Here is a 12,105-nt window from a genome sequence, read left to right as displayed (position 1 = left end):
AGAGAAGTTCAAACCCTGGGTTTCAAGTTAATGCTTACGGGCAGATCTCTGTATCCTCTTTGTATGATAACTGCACTACAAATAAACCAAAAACAGTTTGTAAGCAGTGTGGCAAGAAACTGCTTTCAGCATTTGAAAGTACAACAGCTATTTGAAAATTAAGTAGTTCAGGTCATGAGCTTTGAAATGATTCCTGACTGGGCCTGCAAATTCTTACTTGTCCCTCTTGCCATGGTGAGACGTCAGCGAAGCTCTGGTGAGCAAGATGAACCCTTAAACCAGAGTGGGAAGAATGACTCTTGCCCCTTCCCCAGCCACAAATGTAGACGGAAGCCTGCTTTTTAGCTCTGTGCTTGTTGGGTGCAAACAGAGAGCCATTTTTAAAATCTTCTCTGGCTCTGAGCTAGAGTTGAACAGGGTAGTCACAATAGTTTGCCCCTGCGCCTGCTGAGAACTGGGAGTTCCAATTGCCTGGTAGAAGCCTTCACTGCCCCTTTCTGAGCTGGAGGGGTAGCTATATAGCTGTGTACAGCCTCCTGCAGATTGTTCTAAAAAAAGGCTTTAGAATAGAAGCAGCAACCCATCAGGTCATTTTTTTTTTCTTTTTAAAGAAAGCAACTTCCTTTTAAATATTAGGAAGAACTTTCTAACAGTAAGAGCTGTTCAACAGACTCCCATGAGAGATGGTGGATTTTCCTTCCTTGGAAATTTTTCAGCAGAGATTGGAAGGCACCAGTCATGTACATAGGATTTCATTAAGATTCCTGCATGGCAGGGGGCTGGACTAGATGACCCTCAGGATCCCTTCAACTCTACAGTTCTCTGATTCCAGAAGGTACAGAGACCTGGAAGATTGTTTCACAATATCTTTTATTTGAGTAAGGGTAAAAAAAAAAAAAATAGATGCTAATGATTTCCACTTAAATCAGGACTGCCTACTTGAAAGTCAGATATTGGACACATAAATCTGAAATATTGATGCTGTGGCTGCTTTGTCTCCTACTGTTATCTCACTGGTTCCTTTGCCAGGCCTTCCATTCACATCACATAGGTTATTCCACATTGAAAGAATGATTTCTTACAACTGTGGAGCAAGTATCAATGTGGCACCTGCAACAGGGCCAGTTCTGCAGATGGAAACAGTCAACTGGGAATATACGGGGTAGGCAATCCCATAGGTAAACATGTCTCAAACTTTTAAAGGCTTTATGTACTAATAGGAACACCTTGAACTTGGCCCAGCAGCAAATTTGCAACCAGTGGAGATCTCTGAGCAAAGGCGTTCTATGCTGACTGGGTCCCACTAACTGCAGCTTCTGGCTCAAGCGCAATGGAAGCCCCTACATTAGCAGCTGTTGACTCTCTGGGCTACTCCCAGAAGTCTCTGCATAGGCTTCCTCAATGCAGACATTCATGCTCAGCCTGTGGGTGTCAGGAAATGGAGTAAAGGAGCTGCGTGACATTGGGTGTGCTAAGAACAAAAGCACAACCCTATGCCCAGTGAAGCCTTCATGAGGGTATTTGAAGGGAGATATGCTCTCCTTTTTCTCCCTTTCCCACTTATACACAAGTTTCTTGACCAGCTGCCCTCTACTTTTCTTTCTCTCTTTCTCTCTTTCTCTATTCACACCCACCCCCAATATACATGTGTCTCTTGCCCTGCTTTTCCTCTCCTTCATTTTCAGTGATACAGTTACTGACTTGTCTACTCAACAAGGGGCAGTTAATGAGGAACAAATTCAGCGAGGTCTCTTCAGTGACTAAACTTTGTATGCAGAGTTTATTTCAGGGTGCTGTAAGTGTCTTTGGAAAGGTGCAAATTGGCTCTTATGTTGACATCTAAGCAGCTTGAGAGAGCTTCTCTTTTCTTTAAGCAAAGGGGTCTGTTTTCTGGACCTTTGTTAATGGCCCCCTAATGTACACTGTTTGCTGTTACAGTCACAAAGTAAAAGCTGCTGCTTGCCAGCATCCTGTATTCTTAATTAGATTTCCATTAATTTTCTCTGTGAGAGATAAAGTGTGTACATTCACTTATTTATTGAGTGTTGTGGTAGGTTTTTTGGATGAGTGCAGTCATAGCAAATCAACTACATTGAGAACAAAGTATTTGGATTCATTGGGACTGTTGGGTGCAGGGCATGTGAATGTCTTGTTTTTATACAGTGTGACTTATGGTAACTTGCATGCTCCAGTCATCCAGGCGGTCAGTATTTCTTCTCCATTTATCATGGTTCTCTCTTTTTTTCTGATGTAATGTAGCCAAAACACCCACCACCTTTGCAGAAGAAAGAGGTAAAGGCTGCCTTGATGAACCCCAAAGTTTCCCCAAAAAAAATATTAAGAAAGAAACCCTAAGAGGGGAAACCCCCCAAAGTCCAATGAGTACTTAGCACACTCAGTGACCACAAAATGCAAACTGCCTGGGGATTGGTGGAATGGAAAACCAGATCGGAATCGAGTGGTCAGAATACTGAAGAGCAGCACTCCACACTGTAACATTTTGTAGTGACCCCACTCTGCTAGTGATAAAATTTACAGGCAGCCAAGCACCTATCAACAGGTTCTGGTCATAGGTAGGCCAGAGAGCCAACAGCCCCTAAATTCACTTTGGCCTCTGGCTTGGTATCCCATTTCTGAGGGATGAACCATCAAAATCTTAAGTTGTGACTACTACATGGAAGCTGCTCAAAATCTATATACTGGCATTACCGCTTGGTGACCTTTTTAATATGCGAGACCCACTCTCAACGCGATTTGCCACGATTGTGTGGGGAGTCACTACTTGAGCAACAGGAAGAGTTAGGTTTGAAAGGCATAAATAGCTCAAAGAGTCTGAAGCAGAAGCATTTGGAGTTCATTCTCATATAGACAGTGGTTGTCCCTTCAGAATAACAGGTCTGATATAATGTCACGAATATTTGTTGTTTCGAAGCAACAAACTATTTGGAGTTCAGATGAATGTTTGCAGGACAAAGGCTGAGAGAGGAGCAGACTCAATCTGAGTTATGAACGTTAAAACATCCAGAGCTGCTTGTCTGCCCTCACAGGTTTTAATCTCTTTTCAGATTATACAGAGAAGTCACAGAATTGAAAACACTGTCTTGAGGCCTTAGGGCCGAGCTGACAACGTGAGACAAGGGTGACCACATTTCATGAGTCAGCTTCTGTTTTCAAAACAAAACGGGTATAGGATTGAGAAACCATTGCACATGGGAAGGGCTGTGTGGATATAACAAGCCCAGTGGTCCTGATGAAAATTCTCCCAAATTGTTGAAGCTCCTGTTCTCCCAGGGGAACAGCCACTGTGCAAAAATGACAGCTTTTTTCTTGGAGTAACTCAGCAGACTTAATGCATAATTGTAGTTACGCTGTAATGGAAATAGATGCTGTTGTTTATCACATGATGAGCTAGACATGTAGCACTGGCAAAGTGAGAGCATTCCATATTGATGGAGGTCCTATCAGTGCAGAGGACAATGATAATGAATAGGAAAAGTGCTGATACCCAACACAGCCATGTGTGTATGCAGTATTTTTCTGAAACATTTGCATACAAGATTTTGACTTCATTGTATTTTCTTCGTGATTTGATCCACCCTGAAGATCCTATGGGACAATATAGTGGGGGGAGAAGACATAGATTTCTTTTTTTTTTTATAATAATTTTTATTAATTTTCCAATTTTAAAACAAAGCAACAACAACAACATAAAAGCATCAACCAATACAAACAAACACACAAATATAGATTCTTAACCTCCTTTTCATAAGCCTCCTTTCTCGGACTTCCCCATACCTCACCCTTTTTGCATCCTTATTTTATAGTTTTTCAGCAACCCTTTTAGCCAATTAAATTTAAATTTATTAAATTTCTCAATTTCACCTTAAGTCATCAAACATTTTCAGCTGTAATTCTGCATCTTCCTTCCCCTTGACATTTTAACACTGATCAATATTGTAACAGTTCTTAAGGTAAGCTTTAAACTTCTTCCAGTCTTCCTCCACCGTCTCTTTCTCTTGGTCACGGATTCTGCCAGTCATTTCTGCCAATCCCATAAAGTCAATCACTTTCGTCTGCCATTCTTCCAGTGTGGGGAGTTCTTGTGTCTTCCAATACTTTGCCAGAAGGATCCTTGCTGCTGTAGTGGCGTACATAAAAAAAGTCCTATCCTTCCTTAACACCAATTGGCCGACCATGCCCAAGAGAAATGCCTCTGGTTTCTTGTGAAAAGTACATTTAAGTACCTTCTTAATTTCATTATAAATCATTTCCCAGAAGGCCTTAATCTTTGGGCAGGTCCACCAAAGGTGAAAGAAGGTACCTTCAGTTTCATTACATTTCCAACATTTATTATTGGGCAGATGATAAATCTTCGCAAGCTTAACTGGGGTCATGTACCACCTATAAATCATTTTCATAATATTTTCTCTTAAGGCATTACATGCCGTGAATTTAATACCGGTGGTCCATAACTGTTCCCAGTCAGCAAACATAATGTCATGTCCAACGTCCTGTGCCCATTTAATCATAGCTGATTTAACTGTCTCATCTATTGTATTCCACTTCAGCAACAAATTGTACATTCTTGATACATTCTTAGTATTGGGTTCTAGCAATTCTGTTTCCAATTTCGATTTCTCCACCTGGAAGCCAATTTTCCTGTCTTGTTTAAAAGTTTCCATTATTTGGTAATAATGAAGCCAATCTCGCACCTTGGGCTTTAATTTCTCAAAGCTCTGTAGTTTAAATACACCGCTTTCTTGTTCTAAAATTTCAGAGTATTTTGGCCATTTGGATTCCATATTGAGTTTCTTCACCTCCTTAGCCTCCATAGGTGATAACCACCTAGGAGTTTTATTTTCCAACAAATCCTTGTACCGAATCCAAACATTATATAATGCTTTCCTAACAATATGGTTTTTAAAACCCTTATGAACTTTAACCTTGTCGTACCATAAATATGCATGCCAACCAAACCTATTGTCAAATCCTTCCAAATCCAGAATGTCTGCATTCTCAAGAAGTAGCCAGTCTTTCAACCAGCAGAAAGCTGCCGATTCATAGTACAGTCTCAAATCCGGCAGGGCAAACCCCCCTCTTTCTTTTGCATCATTAAGTATCTTAAATTTTATTCTGGGCTTTTTGCCCTGCCAGATAAATTTAGATATATCTTTCTGCCACTTCTTGAAACAATCCAGTTTATCCACGATTTGTAACGTCTGAAACAAAAATAACATTCTAGGCAATACATTCATTTTAATCACTGCAATTCGGCCTAACAAGGAAAGCTTCAAATTCGACCATATTTCTAGGTCTTTTTTTACCTCTGTCCAGCATTTATCATAGTTATCTTTAAATAAGTTCACATTTTTAGATGTCATGTTAATCCCCAAATATTTTACTTTCTTTGCCACCATTAACCCAGTTTCATTTTGGAATCTCTCTCTTTCAACATTTGTTAAATTTTTTTCCAGAACTTTAGTTTTTTGTTTGTTCAACTTAAATCCTGCCACCTGGCCAAAGAATTGAATTAACTCTAAAACTCTTTTTGTACTAGTGTCTGGCTCTTGTAACGTCAATACTAGGTCATCTGCAAGAGAAGACATAGATTACAAAACTAAATAAATCTGGTGTAGCTATAGTATAGTCCTCCCCAGGGCTCCTATTTATTTCAATAAAGATGTAGATTTCAGCATTAGTACTTAGGATATTCATTCATTGTTAATCTACTATAATGTATCAGTGGGTTGCTTTTTTAAAAATAGAATGATGATTCATTGTTCATTTTGAGAAAAAGTTTCAGAAGGCTGTTATCTGTATGAGCTAATATAATTGCTATTTCTCCCCTTACCCCTTTAGGGTGTGTTGCTGCAGAAGATTGCTTGCCTAGATGAAGCATCTGACACCCCTCACCCTTCTTGCCTGTGGCTCTTTTAACCCCATAACAAACATGCATATGCGTCTATTTGAACTAGCAAGAGATCACCTTCATCAAACAGGTCAGTGTGCAGAGTTGGAATGTGGAACCATTGGAATCTCGGAAAATTGGCAACATTTCACATCATTGCAACACATTTTTATTCCTGTTAATTAAAGTTCAAGACTTAGATATTTCACAGCATGCTGAACAGAATTTTTGCACCTTTATCACCTCTTAAAATAAGGCTCAAAATATGGAGATATAAAATGGGATTTTCACACCACAACGGTGAAGTTATGTCAGCTGTTTAGTAGAATAGTTGCAGATTTAAACTTGTTTAAAGGGGCCTTACTCCCCCTGCCCCATTTTTCTCGAGGAGCAAAGAAACACTTTACATATGCATGATAGTCTTACCATTTAGTCTAAAGATTTACAGTTTACACTAGGGGAAAATGGGGAAAGGGGTCATATTCACCAAGGTGCAGAACTGCTTCTTCAAAACAGAACTTGCAAAAGAGCTATGTTTCAGCAGCTTTGGTGTTTCATTCAAATGACCAGGATAGCTCTCTGGATCATCTAACTCATGTTCATTCAGGCACCAGCAAAGCCTCAAGGTAGGGATAAGTAGGTAGCTATTTATTTAAAGGCTCAGAATCATTGACAGATGGAGTGTTGGGCATGGATGCTTGGAAAGCATCAAGAAACAGTTCAGGAGCATTTAGCAGATTGCAGATTTCCAATGCTTGGGTGAAACAAAAATACCAGAGCAATATTAGTACATCATAACACTTGCATAAGCAAGTTACAGAACCAGAACTCAAATACAGTTTCAATGACCAGTGACAAGGCAAGCTGTGAATATTGATATTTGGCCCAATTTACCCTTGCAGTGCTACAATGCAAAAGAAAAATGGGAAGGAATCTATTAGAAGCCAGTGATTTTTAGTAGAAAATTGGGGAGGTACTTCCTCAGCATCAAGGAAGGAATGGCTTGCTAAAGTGAGTGAAGTGGTTGACAGACTTCATCCAACTGAGAGAAGGAAAACAGAGGTTAGCAAATTTTAACAATAACTGGCTTCTGTTTTTTCTTTTGTGAATTTAAGGTATAATCTTAGAACTGACAAATATTGAAACTTTCCCCTGCTTTAAAGAGATGCCTGCTGTTACATTTTCGTAGATGTGACCAAGCAGTTATATTTTTCTATATTTTTTTCAGGTTGTTATCCAACCCATAGTAATTGGATCTCTAACAACTGCAGTCTCTAACAATTATGTTCTCTTCAATTACACATAATGTTTGAACTGTATAGGCAATTAATGGTGTATGGTTTTGTATAGGTCTGAGTTTAGCTTTCTGATAAGTTGTTTTAAGGGAAACGGAGACAATTAGCCTGCAAAACTGGTGAAATGATGACAGCTGTAAAATAAATAAATGTTGCTGAGCAAAACAAGAGGAACAGAAAGCCATCCCTGCCCTTATGAAGGACATTTAGAACCAAACTAGACATGAGTATGTGTGTTTTGTTTAGGTAAATGGCATCACAGGGAAGCCTGATCAACCTCCAGCCTGTGTGTGGCAGTGAGGAGCATTTTAAGACTTTCCCTCTCACAGTCCTGACAAAAAAAAAAAAATCCCCTTTCTGAAGCTATTTGCATTTTAGGGAAGCCTCCAGTGACACCATTGGTACTGAGGCCCAAGGCTTAAAGCCTAGGCTGCTATTTATATAATGAACAAATGGGCATAAGTGCACATTAATTGCTCGTGTATTCAATTAATGTTACATCTAGTTTGGCCCTTGGTTGATCAGGAGGCTTTGGCTGTGGCCCTCTGACCCTGCATATTTGAAAGCACATAGGAACTGGTCCTGGTAATGGCACCCTGGCATCTGTGGGGATGTGCACTGTGTGGAGCTGCTTAGGCCCACATTGCTTTCTTCAGTGTCTTGGCTGTAAAAACAGACACTGTTCTTTGCTCAAGACAGGTTCTTAAATTCCCCTAAATGAAGACACTTCCTTGTAACAAAAAGAGCTCTGGTCATCAAGTCAGGATCCATGCGTTGGATCCAGAGCACATTAGTTGTACTTGAGTCTCATTAACATTGTTGAGGCTTAAGTTAGGCATGCCTTACTTTTCCCAATTATTTCAATTGGGCTTTGTGCAATTAACTTGGTCTGCATCAAATCCAGCAAACCCGTTTTCACAGTATTCCAACTAATTCTTGAAATCCATTTCTTCATGGTTTAGAGTGAAAACAGCTATGAATATAAGGGACACATTAAGTATTATAAACAGATTCTGTGAGCGCAATGCCCGTACATTGCAAGTTTTTATAGGGATCAATAGAGCAATATTCCAGCACCAGTTCAGTGCCACCTGTTTCACTTGCACATGCACAGGCATACAAGTAGGCAAAATGATGGGACATTAGAGGGCATGTCTCTGGTACTCCCATGTATCCCTTCCCCTCCACTCAGTACAAGTGAGTCTATTGAACCCTATTGAATCCCTAATTGTGCAAATATGAACTTGTAGTGTTGGGGATCGGGCCAACCCCTTTAGGAGTTTCCTTTGGTAACTTTTTATACACTTGTTGGTGTCTCAGCACAAACTCTTTCTTTTCCTTTTCATTTTTGCCATTCCAAGCACAGCATCCTATTCATCCCTGCCAAGCAACTTTGGCTGTGTATGTTAAGTGAATTACTCTCTCCTCTATTCACACCAGTGGACAAATTTTATGAAGTCACTTCCTAAATACAATGGATGTGACTATACACCAGTGAATAGCTATGAAAGTAATGCACCCCTTTGTATTTTATTAGTACTCATGTGAAACCTTATTTAACTTTTCATGCCTTGTCATGCATGGCTAGATGTTTCGTCTCATAATGCGATTCAATTTCTTGTTCTACAAGTGCCTTTTAGTACCGTGCTGATGGTGCCAAATATCTTTTTTGCAATCTGTTAGTGCTAATGCTCTCAGATGCTCATGTTCCTCTGTGCTCTTATTATCTTCCATTGCTTCCTACAGTTTAAAGAAGGTCAGAAATGATCTATCTTTTCTATGTATTTTACCTTTAATGAAATCTTTTTTATAGAGTGCTTCAGTCTACATAATGAAAGGAATGTAAGATGTCGGCCTGAGGGAAGATGAAAAATACAAGACCACTCACCTAGTGCTCTGGGTTAGATAATAACAACATGTGTGGTTTTTATTTCTCTTCTTTTTTGAATTTGTTCATTTTTGTCCACCAGTGGAGCAGGAGGCCAGCGTATAAAAAAAGCATCAGATTGTGGGCTTAGGTGAACCTTTTGTATAATCCTTATCTACCCATAAGCAGGCTCTTCTTGGCTAAGATGAATATTGGAGATGTATACCATATTAACATTTGGCAGGCAGTTATTAGAAACAAACTGCTGGACTAGATGGATCTTTTGTTCTGAACTAGAAGGATTTGAGAAGAGTCAAGGGAAGATGAGAAAAATGTAAACCAGCAGCAGACTTGGTCTCTAACATTAGGAAGATATGATACTCGCAAACACCATGTTAGGCATTGTGCCATTTAACTCAGTATTGCCTACACATCACTAGCAGAGGTTCTCTATGGTTTAAGATGGCTCCCTTTCCCAACCTGAGCTGAAGATTCCAGTGATTGAACCTGGAACCTTTTGCATCAAAACAAGGGCTCTACCACTGAGCTTACAGCTCTTCCCTCTAATATTAGCTGCTAGATCTCCCATGCTGCTTGCTACTCCTTCACTGAAAATAACGGATATCCAATTTTGCCTGTTCTACTAAATCTAATGAACTTGGAAATGAACATGTGTAGCAGTCAAATCTACACATCCCATGGTTTTGCCACCTGTTTGGCAGATATGCTTTAATAAATCTAAGAACAATGTGCTGATGGTTTAAAATTCCCATTCAGACCAAGAATCTGTAATGTTGGTGGCTTGTATTATAATAATATGAAGCCTGCTCTGTCATTTTCTCATTATTTTCTTTTCTTCTATCATAAAACATTTGGAGTGTGCCTCTCTTCATAAATTCATTTCTTCCTCATCTGTCTTTGTGCGGACCAGAGGAAACCTCAAAAATAAGCTGGCAAAGAAGTGAAGGTTGAACTTCACTGCATGTAATGCTTTGAAGGAAAATGTAATGAAAATGATATATAGATGGTACATGACCCCAGTTAAACTTGCCAAAATATACCATTTGTCTGATAACAAATGCTGGAAATGTAAAGGGAATGAAGGAACATTCTTTCACCTCTGGTGGACGTGCCCTAGAGTGAAGGCCTTCTGGGAAATGATATATAATGAGTTGAAAAAGGTATTTAAGTATACTTTCCCTAAGAAACCAGAAGCTTTTCTCCTGGGTATTGTCGGCCAGAGGGTGATAAAGAAGGACAGAACTTTTTTCCTGTATGCAACAACAGCAGCAAGGATACTCATCGCCAAGCATTGGAAAACTCGAGATCTACCCACACTGGAAGAATGGCAGATGCAACTGATAGACTATATGGAACTGGCTGAGATGACCGGCAGAATCCGAGACCTGGGAGAGGAAAGGGTTGAAGAAGACTGGAAGAAATTTAGAATTTATTTACAAAAATATTGTAATTTGGTTGAATGTTAAGAAGGATGCCAGACTATAAATAATTGAGCACCACTAAAATAGATGTAATCTGGATGACAAGTGTGATAGAGGGAAACATAAACCTTTGGGAGAACTATTAGACTAAATTAAATGAACGGGATTTAAGAATGTAAACAAGATGATAAATTGCTGGTAAAAGTTTATAATGATGTAAGTGGGAGCGGGAGACGTGAGGGAGTCCAAAGAAGCTTTGAAAATATGTTATGATACATGTTATATTGTTTATTATTTTTGCATTTTGTATTTAAAAAACCTTAATAAATATTTTTTAAAAAACAAAACAAAAATAAGCTGGCAAAAAGGCAGTTGTAGTCAGTTTCTTACCAACTGGAACAAACATTATTTACCAAAACATATTCACTCCTAAATCTTTTTTCCTGCACATCAGCCGTACCTGAATCACACCACTTGAACGTGTGTTTGACTTGAGGGAGAGTTTGTACTTGAGCAGTGGTTGGGTCTGAAGCTTTATTAGCTGGCTCAGCAAGTCTTAGATCAGGCTGTAACACTCAGATCTGACAGCATGCTATTTTTTGAAGTCCCTTAACCCTACGATCTCGTTATTTTGGAAGGAATGCATACCTCACCTATGCAAACATACCAGCATAATTCCTCTTTCAGCCTTCTTGTTTCACAATGGCACATAATTTGATCAGGGTTTTTTTGTGTGTGTTTTTGAAGCACATATGATCTTTCTGCTCAGAAATTTTGAATACTATTAGTTTTACTTGTAGTCAGTCCCTCCCATTCCCAGTGTCTGGGCAGGTTTGCTCTTATTTCACACTCTTGGTGGGAGGTGGATAGGCTTACACAGTCAACTTTGTTTTGAAACATGGTCTATTGCAAAGTACTGTATGATGATCATGGTATTGTATTCCATATGCTGTTTCCATGGTAGGGTTGCTGCTTATCTCCAAATGGTCAGTTTCACACTAAGGCTTCCTATACAAGGAAGTGGTCTTAAGCCATCTCATGTGGATACTATTGCTGGGACAAAAGGAAAAGAAAAAAAGCCAGATTTCTCCATTGATTTGTAGGGATCAGAAAGAAAATGCCCCTGAAGACAAGTGGGTGACCAAAGTTTCCATAGGTGTTCTAGGAAATGTATTGAGTCTGCGAAGTTATGGAGAGAGTCTGCGAAGTTATGGAGAGTCTGAAGGTGTTGTGATGGTGTTCAGTATTACTTAATTACCACCATGGCATAAGCAAATAAGTTCCACTATGCTCTTCTTTTCCAAATGAACAGTAGACCATATAACAGTTGTGTTACATAAACTTAATTATGTACAGTCAATATATTAGATAGAAAATAAAGTATTCATCCATTTCGTTTACTGTGGGGCAAAAAGACCACCTCCCACTTGGGTGGATTTCATCCAAAGATTACTGTGCAACATCGTCTGCCAGTTTCACTGATCTCAAGTTATGGGTTTCTCTGAGGAGCATTTAATCTAATTTGAAGGTTTAAGTGTTATCATTAACATTTCTTGAATACAAGGATGTTCTGGTTTGACATATTCCTGGTCA

At 39.3% G+C, this 12,105-nt stretch overlaps 1 protein-coding gene across 5 annotated transcripts in view; it reads left to right on the top strand.

The window, feature by feature from the left end:
- The window catches only part of NMNAT3 (nicotinamide nucleotide adenylyltransferase 3), a 37,683-nt gene that overhangs the window by 7,073 nt on the left and 18,505 nt on the right, over positions 1-12,105 (top strand). For 4 of the 5 annotated variants that reach the window (XM_079975940.1, XM_079975941.1, XM_079975939.1 and 1 more), the window contains exon 2: positions 5,860-5,999. In XM_079975940.1, the coding sequence (XP_079832066.1) occupies positions 5,891-5,999 (109 nt within the window). In that variant the 5' untranslated portion in view covers positions 5,860-5,890. Of the gene's footprint in view, positions 1-3,065; positions 3,185-5,859; positions 6,000-12,105 lie in introns of all 5 variants that reach the window. The other variant, XM_079975937.1, reaches the window with a different exon arrangement.

This window comes from Podarcis cretensis (genome assembly GCF_951804945.1).
Source record: "Podarcis cretensis genome assembly, chromosome: 5".
In the NCBI taxonomy this organism is placed as follows: Eukaryota; Metazoa; Chordata; class Lepidosauria; order Squamata; family Lacertidae; genus Podarcis; species Podarcis cretensis.
The sequence above is the reverse complement of the archived record's forward strand: the minus strand, read 5'-3'. Positions and strand labels throughout refer to the sequence as shown.